At 45.7% G+C, this 22,529-nt stretch overlaps 1 protein-coding gene across 1 annotated transcript in view; it reads left to right on the top strand.

The window, feature by feature from the left end:
* LOC140386398 (multiple C2 and transmembrane domain-containing protein 2-like) overlaps nt 1–22,529 on the top strand; it is a 606,972-nt gene that overhangs the window by 548,866 nt on the left and 35,577 nt on the right. Inside the window, exon 20 of the mRNA XM_072468698.1 lies at nt 7,676–7,785. Coding sequence (XP_072324799.1) covers nt 7,676–7,785 — 110 coding nt within the window. The remainder of the gene's footprint in view (nt 1–7,675; nt 7,786–22,529) is intronic.

Genomic DNA, 22,529 nt, shown 5'->3' with positions numbered 1-22,529 from the left:
GCGCCACATCCGGCGTGAGTTCGTGCAAGCGAGCCATGGCTGGCACGAGATCTCGCCGGCGCATGGGTTCCCGTCTCCACGCCGGCCCCGGGCAATATGGCGAAGCCCTGCAGGGGCCTGGCACGGAGGAACATAGGCCCCCACGGAACTAGCCCGCCAGCCGATCGGTTGGCCCCGATTGAGGGGCTAGGCCGACGCCGGAGGGATTTCCGCCCCGCCAGCTGGCGGAAATGGCGTTTGTTGCCCCGCCAGCTGGCGCGGAAATGCGGCGCATGCGCGGGAGCGTCAGCGACTGCTGTCAGTTTCCCGGCGCATGCGCGGGAGCGTCAGCGGCCGCTGTCAGTTTCCCGGCGCATGCGCGGGAGCGTCAGCGGGCGCTGTCAGTTTCCCGCGCATGCGCAGTGGGGAGAGTCTCTTCCGCCTCCGCCATGGTGGAGGCCGTAGCGGAGGCGGAAGGGAAAGAGTGCCCCCACGGCACAGGCCCGCCCGCGGATGGTGGGCCCCGATCGCGGGCCAGGCCACCGTGGGGGCACCCCCGGGGTCAGATCGCCCCGCGCCCCCGCCAGGACCCCGGAGCCCGCACACGCCGCCTGGTCCCGCCGGTAAATACCAGGTTTGATTTACGCCGGCGGGACAGGCAATTTCTGGGCTGGACTTCGGCCCATCCGGGCCGGAGAATTGAGCGGGGGGTCCCGCCAACCGGCGCGGCCCGATTCCCGCCCCCGCCCAATCTCCGGTACCGGAGACTTCGGCGGGGGCGGGATTCACGGCGGCCTGCGGCCATTCTCTGACCCGGCGGGGAGTCGGAGAATGACGCCCATTGTGTTTCCACTATTTGGTAAGTCAATGACCAGGGGTCACAATTTCAAGATGGTCAGCAAGAGAGCTAGGAGTGAGGTGGGGAGATACCTCTTCACTCAGAGAGTTATTGGGATTTGGAATGCGTTGCCTGGGAGAGTGGTGGAGGCGGATTCCATAGGGGGTTTCAAGACACAGCTGGATATATATTTCAAAGTGATGAATTCAGAGGACTACGGAGATAGGGCTGGGGAATGGGACTAGCTATATAGCTCTTTTGGGAGCTGGTGCAGGAAGAAGGGCCGAATGGCTTCCTTCTGTGCTGTAAAATGCTATGATTCTATGGGTGAAGATACAGTTGCAGACTGTCAATCAGAGGAACCTGCCCATGAATCATCTCCTTGAGCTTTGTGTTTTTATCACACCTTTATTTTTTTTTCCAATTCAGGGGCAATTTAGCGTGGCCAAGCCACCTACCCTACACATCTTTGTGTTGTGGGGTGAGACCCACGCAGACACAGGGAGAATGTGCAAACTCCACATGGACAGTGACCCGGAGCCGGGATCAAACCCGAGTCTTCGGCGCCGTGAGGCAGCAGTGCTAACCACTGAGCCGCCCGGGGCATCTTACTTTAAAAGCATTCATATTTATAGCACTTGCAATCATGAACCGTGCTTTCCTCTGCCTTCATCATGGTGAGGGTTCGGGAAGGAGTAGTTTTAATTTTTGATGAGGGTAAGATGGCGAGTGATATTTATCACTAGCCAATTATACATCTCCTGATGTTAGAGGGCGGACGTCTTGTCACCTGTTTTAACGATTACCAAAAATTAAAATGACCCCAACTGATTGTATGTCAGCAGTCTCAGAATGGGCATTATCTCAGGGCATTCTTTTTGCCCATAGTCCCGCCTCGTAAACATGTAAGATTGAGAATATGAAAAGAGTAAATCCCATGGAGTTAAAAATTGGTAAGTAGTCACTACCTTAGTTGTGGAATAACCATCATTATAGCATTATTTTTATCAAGAATTTTTAGCTTGCAAGAGAAATTTTTGTTTTGAAGCTTAATTGAATGATGAAAGAATGTCCATATTCATGCCAGCTTAAGACGGCATGGTGACTTATAGATGCTACTGCTTCATCTTCTCGCGTTTTACCTCATTCTTCTCCTATGAGAAAACAAAATATAGAAAAGGTAATTTGATCAATCAAAGCTCATCCCTCTTTTATCCTAATTCTTTTATCCTAATTCTTCCATTAAACAATTTCAGTGTCCCCAACGTTTTGTCTCCATTAGCACATTATTCCAAGCCGTTATCTCCCTCTGTGTAAAGAAGTTCTTTGTAATAAAGTGCCTGCTTTAATTTAGATTTCAATAATTGAATTTATGTCCGCTGGTTTTATCCAACTGACTAACTTGAAGTATCTTAATACTGGGTAATTAAACATTTTGTATTTGCCATACACCCAATATGTATGTAGGGAATGGTGAAAAAGTCTGACATGCCCATCGGAGAATAGTGTCTGTGGGGAATGAGGAAGGTGTCCAGGGAGTGAGAAAGTGTCTGTAGGGAATAGGGAAGGTGTCCAGGGAATGGGGACAGTGTCTTTAGGGAATGGGGAATGTGTCTAAGGAATGGGGAAGGTCTGTAGGGAATGGGGAAGGTGTCTAAGGAATTGAGAAGATGTCATAGGAACTGAGGAATTAGGAGCAGAAGGAGTCAATTCTGCCCCTTGAACCTGTTCCACCATTCAATCAGATCATGGCTGAACTCTTTCTGGTCTCAAATCCATCTCAGTACCTGTTCCCCATATCCCTTTGAGCCGTTTTTTAAAATCAGAAATATATCTATCTCCTTGAAACCATTTAATGACTCAGACTCCACCGCACTACGGGGCACCACTCTCTGTGAGAAGCAGTTCCTCCTTATCTCAGTCCTAAATCTGCTGCCTCCCAACCTATATCTTTGATTGCCCCACAAGGGGGAACATTTGGTCTGCGTTTACTTTATCAATCCCTTTTAGTATTTTATACACCTCGATCAGATCCCCTCTCATCCTTCTAAACTCTAGGGAGTATAAGCCCAAACTGTTTAATCTCTCCTCGTACCTCAACCCTTTCATCCCCGGATTCAATCAAGTGACCCTCCTCTGAACTGCCTCCAATGCCACCACATCCTTCCTCAAATAAGGAGACAAAAACTGACACAATACTCCAGATGTGGTGTCACCAACACACCACACAATTGCAACAACACTTCTCTACTTTTGTACTCCAGTCCTTTTGCAATAAACGCGAACATTCCATTTGTCTTTTTAATTACATTCTGTACCTGCATACCGACTTTCTGTGATTCATGAACAAAGACACCAACATCCCTCTGCCCAGACACAGTTTGAATCTGCTTTCCATTTAGATACTAATTTGTCATGGGAATGGGGAATTGTAGGAACCTGGCAAGCTTTTGAAAAGACTGGAAAAGTGCCTGAACTATCGATATAATGTAAGATGGCGTCAGATACGAACATTGGGCATGGAGTAAACTGGTTCTAATTTCAATTTTAGGAGAAAGCAGCCAATCAAAATATATTCACAGAACACTATGCACCAATGATTTAAAATAATTCTCACATATATGAAAAAGCACCCAATGCTTTCATCAAAAAAGTAAAGTCCTTTGAGCAGCCATGTTGTTTCAACACCTATTCAGACTGTATAAATTGAACACAAAATGCACAACACCCTTTCCATCCCACCTTCCACTATCTTCAACAGAATACCCCCTTCTCCTGGGGCTCCTCAGTTTCATTTCTTGAGCCACACATGGTGCAATTGGAACTTGATGCCTCTCTGACATTTACTCCTGTGTGACATGTGCAAAAGTGAATACAATTTTCCTCCAGTTTCCATGCATGTGAAAACGCGCCCTTCCCCTTTGCGCCCACTCCGAACTATACATTAGCATTGCTAAAGGAGGTCAGTTAATACAATCTGGTTTCCAGCTTCTACACTCAGGCCAAATCCATTCTGCACAATTGATCACTAATCACCTGACGTGCCCTCTTGCTTCCCAATTATATTTTAATTTGATGAGGCAGGGATGTAAATAATTCTCAAAACATTTTTTGCAATCCGACAGTTATCGGCAGTCTCTGGCAGTCTCTGACAATAACTGTTCTCGTTGTGGGGTGATGTGCCCATGTCATTCTCCACTCCAATCTTTTATTTTTAAAGAACGTTTATTCAAATTTTTTCTTAATAATCAACGCAAACCAGTACAAAAGCACACACTCTGTCAAACGTTTTTACTGTTTTATTGATATTTCGCACTGATTCAGTGGGTGAAATTTTCCATTCTGAGGCGAAGTTTGGTGACGGCCTAGAGTGCCAGTGTGATTCCCACAGGGCAGCGGGTGAACACATGCAACCTTCCACTTTTTAGCACATTAGAACAACGAACAAAACAGCACAGGAACAGGCTCTTTGACCCTCCAAGCCTGTACTGGTCATGATACTAATCTTGGCCAAAACCCTCAGAACATCCTTGTGCCATTTCCCTCCATACCCATCCTATCCATGTATTTGCCAAGATGCCTTTTGAACGCTGTTAATGTGTCTGCTTCCACAACCTCCCCTGGCAACGCGTTTCAGGCACTCACCACCCTCTGTGTTAAAAAAACCTGCCTCGCACATCTCCTCTAAACTTTGCCCCATGGACCTTAAACCTATGCCCCTTGGTGACTGACCCCTCCGCCCTGGAAAGAGTGCCTGCCCATCCACTCTATCCATGCCCCTCATAATCTTGTAGACCTCTATCAGGTCACCCCTCAACCTCCATCGTTCTAATGAAAACAGTCTGAGTTTATTCAGCCTCTCTGCATAGCTAACACTGTCCAGACCAGGCAACATTCTGGTAAACCTCCTCTGCACCCTCTCTAAAACCTCCACATCCTTCTGGTAGTGTGGCGAGCAGAATTGTGTGCAATATTCCAAGTGCGGCCTTACCAAGGTTCTATAGAACTGCAGCATGACTTGCCAGTTTTTATACTCAATGCCCCGTCCAATGAAGGCAATCATTCTGTCTGCTTTCTTGACTACTACTTGTGTTGCCACTTTCAAAGATCTGTGGACCTGCACACCCATATCTCTCTGACTTTCTATATTCTGAAGAGTTTTGCTATTTACGGTATATTTCCCCTCTATGTTAGATCTTCCAAAATGCATAATCTCACATTTGTCTGGATCATGTAATCATACATCAATGAGAAACTTGTGCGTCTTGCTGTTCAGGCCCTTGCTCCTCCTGGCCTTGTGCAACCATTGGCGGATCCTCCTTCGCCTAATCTGATAAGAACCATAACCATGGCAGGGTTTCTTGCATCTTCAACACCTCAGTGGATGTCTGAATGGATTGAAATGATACATTAAGTGGGCATGTCCTTCACAGGTTGACCTCCAACTCCGGGCCAGCAGGACAGTGCCTAGCTCTTCACCTGGCTATTATCTAGACATTGCACCCCTGCCCCACCCCACTACTCCAGGAAAATTACACCCTGGAGGACCAGAGATGGGTGTTCCTTCCATTTGTACATGGTGGCATTGCGCTTTGACCATGGTGATGAAAGCCATGTGCAAGAAGCCTCAATATGACACTACTCCACTTGCCTCGACTGCCCCCGAGACTCTATAGAGAGATCATTGCCTTAGCAGCATAAAAATACGAATTGCGTGATCCATTGTTCATTCAGGATGGAGATTTGGAACTGTGAGTTGGCTGCCCTCCACCAGCCGTGCCCAATGGAGGCATCCACCTCCCTTGACCACTTCTTCCCTGCCTCTGACTGCAGCCAATGGCAAATGGTGGAGAATGAATGGCAGTTCCACACCTTGCTGGGACATGGATGGTATGAGACCCATGAGTTAGGAACAAACCTGCTGCTGTGTGGGCTTCACCAAAAAGGGGAGAATACAACTGAGCATTCTTGACATTCAGTTGCCTGATAATTATTAGAGTGGTCCATTGGTAGTTTAGTGTTCCTTGAACTCCACCCACCCGAAAAGACCCTCCTTCCACTTCGAGGGATCTCACTGAATGACTGTGGGATTAAGATCAGATTTCAAAAATGGTGCGCGTCACTTTCCAAATTCGCTTCATCACCAGTTATCCTCCCCTCTGTCAGCCACAACCCTCCCCCCCCCCCCCCCCCCACGCCCCATCACCCTTGACTCACCCAAGATAACAATTTCTCTCCCCTCTGTTACCTTTGAACATTTCCCAGTTACCCTGAATCCTATCACAATTCAGCTCTACGTGCCTTCCCTCCCCTCAGAGCTGACACCCCTTACTGTCTCCATGCCCACCCTGACCCCACCCCCCTCCTGTTAATTGAGCCACCTGTTTAGTTCTCCTCCGTGACCCCACTGATGAGACTGTCACCGATCAGACTCTCGCCCTCGGCCTGCAACCCTACTGTATGCTAATGTCTCTCGAATGAAGTTATGCAAGCTCTCGAAGAAGGAGAAAGCAGCACCAACTGACCTCAAAATCATGGAAGAGGTGGAGCTGGCCAGTCATATACAATTGTAAAACTGAAACAAATTCTCGCTGGCTGGGAACTTAATTTGGAAGTGGTTAGCACCCCACAGCGCCAAGGACCCAGGTTTGATTCCAGCCTTGGATGACTGCCTGTGTGTAGTTTGCACATTCTCCCTGTGCCTGCCATTTCCACATTGTTCAGCGGGTAATCAGAACCACCTTAAATGTCGGGTGAATAAAATTCCACCAGTTTATCGGTAAACAGACTATTCCTCCTTCTGTCATAGCTGCCACGATTCCCGCAGCTGGCAGGGGTGGAAAATTCGGCCCAATGTCTCAGGCTGTTGTAGTCGATGAGCCTCCACTTACTGTGACCTGGACTGTGCTCTCTGACCAAAAGTGCAGTAATCTGTAGCAAACTCAGGGATCAAATCCAAAATGCTTCTTTTTGGCAACTGATCATATCCCATGTCCTGTAGTGGTCTTTGTTGACTCTGGAATGCAGCGGAATAAAGACTTCACTGGCCTGTGTGTTATGCTGTAAACTACCAAACCGAGTTACTGAGCAGTATGTGAACAAAAGCAATAATTATTAATCTGTATGCCATAATTAGTTGTATATTGTCTGATTCCGAAGTACATTGCCTGCTTTTTCCGGCCATTCAGATTCTCTGCACCCGCTGACAGCACGCCCACGTCCGGGGTTCCCTGTGGCGTGGGGTGGCATCAATGGAAAATCCAATTGACGAACGGCGGGAGTAGAGAATCCCACCGCCAGCGAGTGGTACACTGCTGATAAACACACAGCTGGAGAATCAGAAAATGCCGCCCCTTATCTTTGTCACTCCATGGGCAGCACGGTGGTGGAGTGGCTAGCTCTGCTGCCTCGCGGTGCCAAGTACCAGGGTTCGATCCCAGGTCACTGGCCTTGTGGAGTTTATACATTTCCCCCGTGTCTGCTTAGGTCTCACCCGCACAACCCAAAGATGTGCAGGGTGGATGGATTGACCACGCTAAATTGCCGCTTAATAAAAAAAATTAAAACTTTTTTCTCTCTTTCTCTTTAACTCCAGTAAAGCAGTGAAGCATAAAAGCCCACAAGGCATCTGGCCAGACAGAATATCTGTATCTTCAGACTTCTGTATCGATGCAAAGTGGGCCATTTTCTGTGAGTGAGTCTGATTTCCAATGCCATAATGGGCTGTGATAGAACAAAAGAAGCCACTATCATCATGCCTCTATCATAATGTTTTGAACGTAACGCTATGTCCATCAACTCCCATCACCTCCTTTCCTTGTTCTGCTCGACTGACAGCATGTTTATTATTGGTTGCAGGACTCTGAAAAGAAAGGATTAATAGGCAAGATCCACATGGTTCAAGATATTGTTATTACAGTTCAAAATATCCTGGATAAGGCAGCATCGTTTGGTGAAAGAATCAAAAAGTAAGTATTGTTGCTGGTTTTGTGTATCTAAAGCTGTCATTTATAGATCATGTAGCCTGACCATAAGTCATCTGATATTTTACAGCATCACAATAATTAGATATTTATCAATTAGTAATTGCTTATAGTCAGTGAAATACTGAAATAATGATCAAGTCACATTTCTTTCTTTAGAAATAAGTTCACCCTTTTCTATTTGTGAGATACATCTGTCTATCAAACTGATACTTGTATCTGGCTTTTTCCTGATCCGATTCAAGTCATGTGGTTATGGTATGGCGAAGATGGTGGCGTTGTGGTAAGGTCGCTAGGCTAGTCATCCAGAGATCCAGGCTAGGGGGACATGGGTGCAGATCCCACCCTGGCAGCTTGTGGAATTTAAATTTAATGAATACGTCAGTAAAAGTGAACGACCCTCTTATGGACTGATTTGATTAATACTACACTCCTGAATGCTTCACCCGATGCCGGTGTTTATGTATTTACATTGTGTAGCTTGTGTTGCCCTATTATGTATTTTCTTTCCTTTCCATGTACTGAATGATCTGTTTGAGCCAGTATTTCTAAGTGGGCTGGAAATACAGTCATGCAGTAAGTAAATTACACTGCATTGGCAAGATGGTCAAACTCTTCTAACTTTGATCTTCTGGCAATGACCCCGTGGGCCTTTTTGGTGAAAGGAAGAAGGGATGTGCCTTTATATTTAATTTATGTCGAATCCTTCACTAATGGAGCAGAACCCTTCCAAAGTATATCGGGCCCTGGGTAATGAAGAGACACATTTGGCAGCAGATATTTTGGGAATCTGGTAAAAGGAATTGTGACTTTTCTCCTGCTTCTCCCATCTGTGGCAAAGTTAGTAAATAGGCCAAGCGGATGGAATATAAAGGGGAAGAAGTTATGCTCGAGCTGTCCAGATCCTTGATCTGATGCAATCTAGAGTTCTGTGTCGAGTTTTGAGCACCAAACCTCAGGAGAAAAATGATGAGCTCAGTTGGCTGGATGGCTGGTTCGTGATGCAGAGCGAGGCCAACAGGTTCAATCCCTGTACCAGCTGAGATTCATGAAGACTCCACATTCTCAACCATGCCCCTCGCCTGAGATGTGATGATCCTCAATTTCAATCAGCACCCATCCTCTCTTCCCCCTCATCTGGGACTATGGCGACTTTACTAGATGCACCAGAATTATGCCAGAGCTGAGAGGGTTAAATTATGAGGACATTATTGGGTTTCATTTCTTTGAGTTTAGAAGTTTGAGGGGAGATATATTTGAGCATTTAAAAGCATTTGATAGAGTAAATACCGAGAATCTGTTTCCTCTAGTGGGTAAATCAAGAGCAAGGGGGCATAAAAATGGAGCAAGGGCATTCACAAGTCAAATCAGGAAACGTTTGGTCATACAAAGGAGCTGTAGAAAACTGGAACTCTGTCCTGTAAAAGGCTATGACAGAAGGTTTCAATACGAAGATAGGTTTTTGTTAGTTACGGTATAAAGGGATATAGAGCAAAGGCAGGTAAAGGGAGTTGAGATGCCAATCAGCCGTGACCTAGTTGCGTTGTGGAACAGGCTCGAGGGGCTAAATGACCTACTCTTGTTCCTAATGTTCCTATAATATCTCCAGGAGTCCCGAGAAGGTTACACAAAGAAGGTTTGTTTTGGCAAACAGAAGTAAAGGCCGCAAAGCGGCATACAGCACCCAACCGGGACTACCAATCTTGCCGGTCCCAATCCGGGCAGGCTTTTAAGTACAAGATTCAAGAGCCCCAGCTGTTTGGCCTCTGCCCCTCAGCGGGGAGGAGCTCGTATTTCACGAGCCCCATGGCGAGATCAATTGGGTCATCCCCGTGGGTCTCGTGAGGGTTATTACTGTTTCAATGTTTCCTGTGCCACATCACAAGTGGAAAAGTGCGCTGCTCATTAGTGCTCCTGTCCAGTTTCTGCCGTGTTCCTTGAAAGTGTCGCAGAGATTTAGTGCAGTGATTACTTTGATCTTAACTGAACTGGGCTGCAACTTGGTGCCATCTTCTTAATTCAGTTCTTTCCTGGTCAGTCCCTGCAGCTCTGCTTTTCCGAAACATCTTGCCCTAATGTTCAGTCAAAATGAGTTGGTCGGTCGTGGTGTTTTGTCACTGAGAAAAATGGCAGAGAGAGAGAGTTTGCCTGGAAAAGATTTTGGCGTAGGATTTTTTTTTTAATGCGCAGGCTTGTTCTATCTTTGACGTAAATACAAGAGATGCTGATCATGTCGAGAAATATGTTCAAGCTTCTGTTAAATGTAAATATACTTCAACATGTTGGGATCTGAAGTGCAGATGCGGACCTTTCTGGCCCAAGCCTTATCCAGGGCAGTTCCAATATTTCAAGGTCACTCAGGTGTCCCGGAAACTTTAAAGTTATACAGTCCCAAACTGAGTACATTCAGAATTGTCCAAATAAAACAGCATTGATTAAGCTTCAAACTTCATCCAAAGATGTGCGGGTTAGGTGGATTGGCCATGCTAAATTGCCCCTCAGTGACTAGGGATGTGCCGGTTAGGTTACTTGGATAGGGTGGAGTGACCTAGGTAGAGTGCTGTTTTGAAGGGTCGATACCAAACGGCCTCCTTCTGCACTGTAGGGATTCTATGATTCATCCTTTAATAGAAAGCATTTTTTCTCGCTATTAAGTATTCATCTTTTGAATAGTGGTAAAATGCCCATTCTATTGTTTGTAGTCAGCTGATAAATGTGAGTTTCCTTTCAATGCGCGAGATGGGGACAAGGTTGGGGTAGAAACAGCAGAAATCTGTTCCACAGGGCCATCTATTGAGCGCAATTTGCGACTGCATTGTGACAGATGACATAGGAAATTGAATGGGTCCTGTTGAACAGTCTCGAAGTCACGAGTACAGAAGGTGAAGTTTGTGGACAGGAAATGCACACCCTGCACAATTTAATAATGTATGGCCAATGATCCCCGCAGCTGGACAGAATGTAATGTAAAGCAGATTTAATTACCTCTTAAAATACATACCCAGCTCCCATTAAAATCAAGTTTAAAGTATTAAGAATGAACGAGTTTGGGGCAACACAGTGACGCAGTGGGTTAGCCCTGATGCCTCACGGCGCCAAGGTCCCAGGTTAGTTCCCGGCTCTGGGTCACTGTCCGTGTGGAATTTGCACATTCTCCCCATGTTTGCGCCGTTTCGCCCCCACAACCTAAAAGATACGCAGGCTAGGTGGATTGGCCACGCTAAAATTGCCCCTTAATTCGACAAAATTAATTGGGTACTCTAAATTTTTTTTTTTAAAGAATGAATGAGTTTGTATTGGAATTCCCTTTTCCACTGCTACTAATTGATTTTCAGAACTAATATATGGCAATTAATTATTTCCAAACGATGTGGTTTTGAGTGCGAAATCTAATGTAGCGCAGAAACTAAGTATCTGAAAGTTGCAACAGGATCTCACTCAAACGCTATCATTAAGAGTGAAGTACTTTGCTTTCTTTGCAAAGTGAGTGCATTGAAGTGGATGGAAGTCAGGAGACTGAAATTGGAACACACACCTACTCTTATACGACTTATTGTTAAGTGGAATAGCCTGGTCTCGTGTCGACTTTGTGTACAGTTTGTCAGTACCGTTTGGAGTGTTACTACATAATGCATTTACAATATGTTAATTCACCTTGGTGAAAGAGAGTACATGACTCCAATAAAATGCTCTTCCTGTGCTTTCATATTATCTCTCTCATACTTAGCTACTAATTGTAACTGATAAATATACACAATCGTAATTCATCATCTTGTGATCATATATTGCTGTGAATTAATCAGCTACAAATAGATTGTAGTCATTGATTTTGTGCATAATCACATCTATTAGTCTTCGTATTTTGCAATAATGTTAGAACTTCATCGACAGTGTGGAAACCCACAGCACAAATTGGAGGCATACATCAATTAGCAATTTTTTTTTCACTCTCGTATTCACTAAAGCAAAATTACGACACTCGATAACAAATTTATGAATATTCAATTGAAGAAACCTCGATCATATGTTTCAACATTCATTAAGTGATCAATCAGCCTTGTCATACACCCTGACAATTTACAATCCATCATTTACAGAAATGGATTAAGGGATGAAATATAAATTCCATCTAGGCAGATTAGCTCACTTGATGTTGATTCTCAGATCAAGTCAATGTAAAGCATTTCTGTGCATCACGCATAAGGGCTTGTGTGTGAAACGATAATCCTCCCAGTCCTTGGCAGACCTGTAGAGCCATTGCGGATAACTTGGCTATTTCCTGACGGAGGCACGTCTCTGCTTTGTACACGGGGGGCGGTTCAAAGTCAAGTTCTTGTAAATGGATTATATTATTGGCACATGCATGCTCATAGATTCTGCAATACCAAGATCCAGAACCAAGTGTCGCAAGCAAAGCAAAAGGCAAAATCCGACAAGGACACAAAAAAATACAACTTCTATTAAGTCGAGGTTACACAAGAGAGGCAGATAACGTGGCATGCAACAGTGCGTTAATGAGTTTCTGACATGTGTAGAGGGAAAGCCAAGTTGGGGATCAACATTTAGATTCAGGGTTGTGACTATCACCTTACCTTTAATAGCCTGAGAACTGTAATATGTGCAAAGCCAAATCCTGACTGTTACATTCAAGGTATAAGCATCCCACTAAGTTGAATGCCAATCGTTGTACGCATTGCTCCTAGTGACTGCCCTGGAGCTTGAAGGCTTCTGCTCCTACCACAAGAGATTTCCAAAAATTGACAATTAATGAAACAATCAAAAAAGTTAAAGATAACACTTATCTTGGGTGTCACAGTGGTGGTTAGCACTGCTATCTCACGGCGCCGAGGACCCGGGGACGATCCGAACACCAGGTCACTGTCCGTGTGAAGTTTGTACATTCTCGCCGTGTCTGCGTGGATCTCACCCCTACAACCCAAAGATGTGCCGGTTGGGTGAATTGGCCACTTAATTGAAAAACAATTACAAGACATGACACATCTTCATACTAGTTAGAGTTAGCTGCAATAACTGCTGTGATATTACATTCTGATAAATGGTAGCATATTTGCACAGGGCAATACTTTGTCCTCCACATGTTCAGTGCCTCTTTTTTTTTTTAAGGGCTGCCCTCAAACTGGTCTCATACCAAATGGACTTTTGCACTAACCAGTGCCTTGCCAGAGTTGTCATTATCCCAAGAACCAAGAAAAGGGTTTGAGATAAGAACTGGCGATTAGATTTACAGAGGATCTCCTACTGTCACAAAGGGAGCTGTTCCCCAGGAGCATTGGGGAGCAATAATTATTTTTGTTCAGTGGGAGAAAGAAATATTTGGAAATGTTTGCCTTCAATGGAAAGCACTGAGAAAGAGGAGGTTCATTGCCCATATAACACAGCATATCGTGAGATAATCTCGATCTTCAGGGTCTGACCTAACTGAAAGGGTCTGAAGGAGTTACGCCTGAAGAGCAAGGCCTCTTTAATGTATCTGTTCGCATAGTGATCGAGTGAGGAATGCATCGTCCTGGATTTTAAACCTCTTGCCCATGTTGTCTGTGGTAATGTTCCTTTTATATCCTTATTGATCCAATGGGCATGATAGCATTATCTTGTTATTGCGCTTCAGCATACATGCTCCTAGTGGCAAAGATGGTAATTGTAATTAATTCAGGGAGTGAACAGGCCATCTCATCTTCAAAACATAGGCCATTTAGCAGTGGCTCTTTGTTTCTCTTCTCTAAACTTTTCTATTAATTTTCTCTCCACCCTGAAGATTGTTGTCTCCTTGCTGGGATAGCTTGATTGTTCTCAACCATTGTCTAAATAGCCTTACTTTTGTGAGCCGAGGGACTGGGCTGTGACAGACTTGTTCACACAGAGTACATCACAACAAATCCTGGCCTCACCAGATGGACACAGACCTGCTTCCGCAGCAGGGGTTGTTGAGGGGAGTTAAAGAACGGAAGTTTTAAGTGGCCTCTTCCCAACTACAAGGAACTAAAGCCAGTTATATCAGCAAGCCATCATGCTGGTGGGTGAACTCGCTGAACTCAGTCCAGATTGGGAACCCAAGCCTGGACCTTCCTGTCCTGAGGAAGTGCTGCAGTGTAGGAGGTGCCATCTTCCAGATGTGATATTAAACCAAAGCCCCAGCTACCTGCTCGGATGGTGGGAATCTGGAGCTCACTGCCTGACAGGGTGGTAGAGGCAAAAACCCTCACAATATGCATTTAGGTGAGCACTTGAAGTGCCATAACCCGCGAGGGTATGGACCAATTGCTGGAAAATGGGATTAAAATAGATAGGTGTTTGCTGGCCAGCATGGACATGATGGGCTGAAGGGTCACTTGTAAAACTCAATGACCATGATGATTTTGAAGAAGGGAAAGGGAGTTATTCCCGGTGTCTTGGCCAAATTCCTTACCTCGGTCAGCATGCTAAGGAAAAACAGGTTATCTGGTCACTATCACATTGCTATTTGTGAAATCTTGCCGTGTGCAAAATGACTGCCGCTTAACTCCCATTACAATAGCGACGACACATCAGAAATATTTCAGTGGCTGCAAAATGTATTGAGACATCCCGTGTTCATGAAAGACACTATATAAATGTTGGTCTTTCTTTCTCTTTTTAACATTCTATTCAATGACATGATTCAATGAACCATTTGGGAAGTATTGAAAAACATAAGAATCCTCTCACCATTTCGGCAAGTTTTCTCAAGTGGATGTAAAAGGTCCCACAAACAATCTTTCGAAGAAGATCATCGGAGTTCTTCCCAGTGTACTGGACAACATGAATCTCTCACTCAACACCTAAAACAGTTGAGCTGGTCATTTTCACATTTGCTATTCGTGGGGTCTTGCAGTGCACACATTGGTTGCCACATTTCCTATAGTACAGCAATGACGACACTTCATAAATACTTCTTTTGCTGCAAAGCACTTTGGAAGTCTCTTAAGTCAAGAGAGGCATTGTGTAAATATAAGTCTTTCTATTTTATTAAAATTAAGATTTCAGCTGTTGATGAATTCCATTCCTTTGGGATCAAATTTCTAATATCATAATCATTAGAACTTGATTTGGTGCATGGGTCTAGAACAAGAGGAGGGGCAGCACGGTAGCATTGTGGTTAGCACAATTGCTTCACAGCCCCAGGGTCCCAGCTTCGATTCCCGGCTTGGGTCACTGTCTGTGCGGAGTCTGCACGTTCTTCCCGTGTGTGCGTGGGTTTCCTCCGGATGCTCCGGTTTCCTCCCACAGTCCAAAGATGTGCAGGTTAGGTGGATTGGTTTCATTGGACAATTTAGTCCTTAGTGTCCAAAATTGCGCCCTTAGTGTTGGGTGGGGTTACTGGGTAATGGGGATAGGGTGGAGGTGTGGGCTTGGGTAGGTTGCTCTTTCCAAGAGCCGGTGCAGACTCGATGGGCCGAATGGCCTCCTTCTGCACTGTAAATTCTAGGAAGAGGTCATAGTTTTAGAATAAGAGATAGCAGATTTAAAACAAAGATGAGGAGAAATTACTTCTCTTGAAGGCTAGTGAATCTGTGGAATTCACTGCCCCAGAGTGGTGTGGACGTTGAGTAAATTTAAGGAGGATATTGCCGGAATTTAATTAGGAGTAGGTTTAAGGATTATGGAGAGCGGGCAGGAAAATGGAGTTGAGGTCAAGATGAGATCAGCCGTGATTGGATTGAATGGCAGAGTGTGCTCGAGGGGCTTAATTGCCTCCTCCTGCTCCTAGCTCTTGTATTCGCATGAGTCCTTTAAGAACGAACTTCTGAAATATAGATGATTCCTTAACTTTTGCAGTGCTACAGAGGAATAGAGCCCACCTGTTGAGTAGTCCAATCAGATCATATTATTTCAATAAACTATCTGCTAATAGGCTTGTGCACACATCAAATCTCATCAGAAAATGATAGAGTGGTATATTGTCACAAGAATTTAATCTGATCTGACAACAATCTTGCGTTTGCACATCATTATTGTGTTTTTCGTTTTGCCTGTATTAATCCTGGGATACATTATTGAGCAGTAATTAATTATTGCTTACTTTATTGACAAATAGAAAAGAGCCTAGGTTCTCATAACGATAATGCGTTTAGTGCATTCTCCTTAGCCCTGTCCCAGGTGCATTGTCGTGTACCACGCAAGGGTGATAATGAGGATGCGAGCATGTTATCTGATGCATTTCCCTGGGGTCGTTGGGATTTCAAACAGAAGAAATTAGTATTATGATTCTTTCATTGGAAAATGCATATATTAATGTGAAATGATTAAAGTTTGATTACGCCATGTCACTCTGGGTTTTTAATTAAGAAAATTCCAGTTTTATTTGAAATAGGTGGGTTTTTTCAGGCCTTTCTCATTGTGCTCTTTATACAAAAGAGGATTAATTCTGCATCGATACGCCAGCCGCATTCTGGACTGTGGTTCCAGTTACACTTTGATAAAATCAGCTCGGTTGAAAAGTGTTTGTTTTCAAGCAGCTGTTGGAACATGAGAGATTGGATCGCTCACTGTTCAGAAGATGCAGAAAGATCCAAGTTGGAAGACCAGTCATGATAATCAGAGGAGCGAGAGATCCTTCAGTAATCGACTCTGCAAATTAACCAGATTGTGTTCCTTTAGTGACACTTGTATTCATTCTGCAGCATTACAGTTACAGACGTCTTTGTTGATAGACAGCACAGTGCATTTGACTGACAACCTACCGGATGCATGGAGAATAATGTTGGTCCTGGACTGATCTGAAACGCTAGTGCAGTACTAATAGAGTATTGATGTTTGGCTGAAATGGGAAACCAAAGCCCCCTTTGTCCTTCACGGCAGTCATGAAAAAAATCTCCGGCCGCGTTTCGACTAATTGGGAACAGAGTCCCATAGCACACAGAACCGAGAAACACATGGCTATACAGCATGACTCACGTTGTATAAGGGGCCTCAGCAGGTAAACGAGCGGCCGATGCCGCACATAGCCCCGTTTTGTACACTGAGGAGCTCCGCTCACCGGAACTCCCCAGTGTAGAGATTTCCGAGGTCCCCTAGACGAGCCCGAATGCTCTATGGGAGGACCCCCCAGCCTGATTACGCGCGTGCAAAACTGCCTGCTTGGCACTGCCAATCTGACACCATCCATGCCAGGCTGGCACCCAGGTGGCACTGCCAGAATGGTAGACTGTCACTGCCAGGATACCAAGCTAGCACTGCCAGGGTGCCCAGCTGGCATCAGCAGTGCCGGGGCACCACCCTGCCGAAAGGGCATTCATCTGGGAGCCTCCGATCCCCAGGGAGACCGCTACAAGTGCTGTTCCGTCTGTTCCCGTCTGTGGAGAACAGTGCTAAACGGCGGTCGCCCGAGGTCTCCGAGGGGAAGGGGATAAATCCCAAAGCCTCAGGTACCTCGGGAATCTGCATATTAAAGTGAGGCTAGCTGTCTCGCTCTAATGTGCAGATTTGCCAAAAAAGTGATCCCGCTCACAATGAGTGGTATTTATATTTCAACGTCTCTCGAGTTCGGTTTAGATCCTGGGAGCAGGTCTCCCAGCTTTTATCGCCCACGCTGCGCAGCGGCGAGCTGACTTTCAGGCACAGCGTGGCAATTGGATCATGCCCATAGTATTAGTTTGAAGCCAAGCAAGAGTGGATATCCCTGTTGCCCTGACCGTATTTACTCCTTGACCAACATCAACCAAACTGACTCTCTGGCCACCAACTTAATTTGCTTGTGGGACTTTGCTGTGTGCTAATTGGTTCTGCAATTCCTATATTAAAACAGTGGCTGCATTTCAGAGATCAAAGGCTTTAGAACAGTTTGGAACATCCTGTGCTTGTGAAAAGTGCTAGATAAATACATGTCCATCCTTCTTTCTTTCACTCTTTCTTTCTCTCTATTCGTCTCTATTATTTCTTATTTCTGAACTACTGGTGTTCCAAAATACACTGTGTAAGACCGATCGTAAGGGTAATCTGGGTGGACTAATGAAGAAGTATCGAATGAGGCTAGAGGCACAGGACAAACAACTCTTAAATCTTTATCAAAAGGAGACAAAGGGAGTTCTTCAGACATGTTATCTGGGCAGAATGTACAGTGGAGTTTTAATCACCACCAGAAGGATGAACGGAAGGAGAGCAATTGGCCGACCATGAAGGAAGCAGTTCAACCATATTTTATCATCTTGTATCATTGACTTTGTCTATATATGTGTTTGTGGAACCCACCTCTTCACTCAGCTGAGGAAGGAGCTGCGCTCCGAAAGCTAGTGATTCCAAACAAACCTGTTGGCATTTAACATGGTGTTGTAAGACTTCTTACTGTGCCAACAATATTAAAGTCTGGCTTAACCAGAACTCCCAACAATAAGGTCGTCCACTATTGCTTTGATCAGAAATTTTGGAAAACTGTGGTCACCTACACCCACATGGCACTTGTGCAATGGCATTTGGGACTAAGGTTTCATTGTTTCTCGTTACAACAAATTAATGGGCCCGTAAAATTATGCCGGCCAACAAGAACACAGGCTTGCAGGCAACTCTATGCTATAAGTGTTGCTCAATTCAAAAGGCTTCAGTGCTTTGTTTTGATGCAGGAATATTTACTTTGACCACCTGCCATTAATAGCCGCTAATGGCCTCAACACACATGAAAATGCTGTTGACATTTTGAAAGGGGCCAACTGACAGTCATGGGTGCACTCACCCATTGCAGGCAATAAGCCCCCTTAAATATGCAAATTCAGTCAGAACTCAGTGGAGCATGAGCCATGGATATTTGACCATTTCCCCAGGCGATGGACTTGAAGAGGCCCAGAAGAGCTACGTATGGTCTTGTTGTTTGTGTGGTCCAGAAGGAGTCGTGCTCCTCTGTGCTGATGACTGAGGCAGCCTGACATTAGTAGGCCTTGATACAGTGAACTGCCCCTGAGATGCCCGGCAGCTCTCCAGCCCAGTGGCAGTGAGACTGTACGCTTCAAATTCACAGCCCTTCCTTCAGATTCAGGTGACCAGTTGACACACTCCACTCTCAGTGATAAATAACGACATGACTTTCAGGTGCTCTCTGCATTCCACCTCTTCGCTCCTGGGCCAGATGTCTCTGCACTTTTGTTCTTCCACTTTTGCTGTTGGTTTGTGACCGTAAACAGAACTTGGAGGGAGGTTTCCTCTTGCTTTAGGTGTAGTGAAATCAGAGGTCCTACATTTTCTGTGGCTTGGTTGGTGCTATCATGGAGGATGGTCAATAATCTTAGCCATGGTGTGATGGGTATCCAATCTACAACACAGGGGAGGTTGAGGTGGGGGGCTCATTATGATATTTTAATAGGCAACTTGTTTCCCGAGACCTGCCATCATCCTTTACCAGCCGCACAAATGTGGACCAGTCGTAATGGCACCTGGGGAGGGTGGTCCCCCAGGCCATTGGAGACTCGGGTGCTCGGGCAATGGGCAGGGTGGTATCTGGCTCCCAGTGGCACCTGGGTACCTTGACACTGCCAACTGGGCAATCTGGCAGTGTCATCCTGGCACTGGCAGGTGCCTGGGTGGTGCTGGCAGGGGAACTACCAGTGTGCCAGGCTGGCTGAGCCTAGGTGCCCAGGTGGTAGGTTGCTCATGCCAGGGGTCAGGCCCAGGGGTGCCTTTCCCATAAGAGGCAGGGTGATAGGGGGGCTCGAGAACCCCATAAGACGTATGTTGGGTGCAATGGGGGGAGTGGGCGGTCAGGAAGCTGCAGTGGGCTTTCTGGTGGGGGCTGAAAGAGCAGGGCTGCCTTTAAAAATTGCACCTCCCAGAACGCCTTGATCCACTGCAATTCGCATAGTGCCACAACCGGTCCACAGCAGATGCCATCTCCCTGACCCTGCACTCATCCCTGGAGGATCTCGACAACAAGGACTCCTACATCAAACTCCTATTTATTGACTACAGCTCCGCCTTCAACACCATAATCCCAGCCAAGCTCATATCAAAGCTCCAAAACCTAGGCCTTGGCTCCTCACTCTGCAACTGGATCCTCGACTTTCTGACCCACAGACCACAATAAGTAAGAATAAACAACAACACCTCCTCCACAATAGTCCTCAATACCGGGGCCCCGTAAAGCTGCGTACTTAGCCGCCTACTATACTCCCTGTGCACACACGACTGAGTGGCAAAATTTGGTTCCAACTCCATCTCCAAGTTTGCTGACGATACGACCATAGTGGGCCGGATCTCGAATAACGACCAGTCAGAATACAGGAGGGAGATAGAGAACCTAATGGAGTGGTGCAGTGACAACAATCTATCCTTCAATGCAAGCAAAACTAAACAGCCAGTCATTGACTTCAGGAAGCAAAGGACTGTGCACACTCCAATCAGCATCAACGGGGCTGAGGTGGAGATGGTTAGCAGGTTCAAATTCCTAGGGGTACACATCTCCAAAAATCTGTCCTGGTCCACCCACGTCAACGCTACCAGCAAGAAAGCACAACAGCGCCTATACTTACTCAGGAAACTAAGGAAATTTGGCATGTCCACATGAACTCTTACCAACTTTTACAGATGCACCATAGAAAGCATCATATCTGGCTGCATCACAGCCTGGTATGGCAACAACTCGGCCCAAGACCGCAAGAAACTTCAGAGAGTCGTGAACACAGCCCAGTCCATCACACAAACCTGCCTCCCATCTACTGACTCCATCTACACCTCCTGCTGCATGGGGAAAGCGGTCAGCATAATCAAAGACCCCTCCCACCTGGCTTACTCACTCTTCCAACTTCTTCCATTGGGCAGGAGATACAAAAGTCTGAGAACATGCACTAACAGACTCAAAAACAGCTTCTTCCTCGCTATTACCAGACTCCTAAACAAGCCTCTTATGGACTGACCTGATTAACACTACACCCCTGTATGCTTCACCCGATGACGGTGGTATGTGGTTACATTGTGTACCTTGTGTTGCCTTGTTATGTATTTTATGTTATTTTATTTTATTTTCCTGTACTGAATGATCTGTTGAGCTGCTCGCAGAAAAATACTTTTCATGTACCTCAGTACACGTGACAATAAACAAAATCCAATCCAACTTTGATCTGCGAATAGTCCTTCTGCACTGGCGAGCTCAGTTTGCCTGTGCAGGAAATGACAGAAATGACAAAAAAAAAACAACCACGGATAGTGAGGTCTTTCTTGGCACCCGCTAAATGCGCCCAAAACCGGATATGGAAATGTTTTGGTTGAATCCTGCACATTGTCTGCTCCATTTCATTCAAAGCAGCTTCCTTGACATAAAATTCCTGCTATTTACATTTCATATTTTATACAACTTAAGAGTGAAAAAAATACTTTGAATTGTCAGATGTAGGATGCATTCCAGAGCTGTTACATAAAATTTCTTATAAATGCAATGGAGAGGAAAACTGTTGTTAAAACAAAATTATACTTAGCATTTTATGGTCCCTGTGTCAAAATAAATAAGCACACAGTGGGAAATGGAGGCCAGCAGTATCAATGGTTATAGTGCTAATTAGCAACAGCAGCAAGTAAAAACATTGTAATTTTAGTACGAAATCCTGTAAGGCTGATGGTTAGGGTCTGAATTACATCTTTATAAGCTGCTCCTTGGAGTGTTCCTTTAATGGAAGTATACTCAATCCTTGTCGTAATGATACTTACAAATCAATAAGTATGTAAAGTAAAGTGAGTTAATTTGGGAAAAGAGCTGAATAGATGCAGCAAGCAAAATATCTTGGATACTGGAAAGCTGAAATCAAAACAGCAAGTGCTGGAAATACTCAGCAGGTTTGGTTGCATCTGTAGAGAGAGAGGGAGAGAAACAGGATTAATGGGCTGGATTTTCAGCTGTTTCCGCCGGCGGAATCTTTGTGTCCCACCAACAGCGAGCCCCCTCCCCCCCACCCCCCCTCCCACCTACAGTTCCCCAGCAGTGGAGGGTGCAAACAACGTGAAGCCTCATTGACAGCGGCGGGACTGGAAGATACTGCCGCCAGCCAATGGTGGGCCTTCTCCGCCGCCGCAAATCCCACCGCGGGGGGGGGGCAGAAATCAGGGGAGGGAGGATCCCACCCAGTATTTCAAGTTAAATGTGACATTTCTTTGGAACTGTTCCGTTCTGAAGAAAAAACATAATTGGCTCGAAACTGTAACACATTCTCTCGCTCCACAAATGCTGCCAGGCCTGCTGAGTATTTCCACCACTTTCTACTTTTAGAATAGATGCCGGCCGGAATTCTCCGACGTGGGATTCTCTGTTCCCGCCGGCAGCGCACCCCCCGCCTGCGGGTTTCCCGGAGGTATGGGGTGGCTATAAGGGGAAATCCCATTGACAAGTGGCGTGAACAAAGAATCCCGCTGCCAACAAACCATGTGCCGCCAAGAAAGACGTGCTTGAAGGACCGGGGAATCCAGCCTGCTGTGTTGGAAAGGTTTATGCAATCCTCTCAGATGCGTGACTTTATCAATATATGCAAAGTGGTGATATGGTAGCACAACGGTTAGCACTGTTGCTTCACAGTGCCAGAGAGCTGGGTTTGATTCCAGGCTTGGGTCATTGTCTGTGCAGAGTCTGTACGTTCTCCCTGTGTCTGCGGGGGTTTCCTCCGGGTGCTCCGGTTTCCTCCCACAAGTCCTGAAAGACGTGCTGTTAGGTGAATTGGACATTTTGAATTATTCCTCTGTGTACCCGAACAGGCGCCGGGATGTGGCGACTCGGGAATTTTCAC

This window comes from Scyliorhinus torazame, chromosome 12, assembly GCF_047496885.1.
Source record: "Scyliorhinus torazame isolate Kashiwa2021f chromosome 12, sScyTor2.1, whole genome shotgun sequence".
Taxonomy (NCBI): Eukaryota; Metazoa; Chordata; class Chondrichthyes; order Carcharhiniformes; family Scyliorhinidae; genus Scyliorhinus; species Scyliorhinus torazame.
This window is presented reverse-complemented; position numbering and strand designations above follow the sequence as displayed.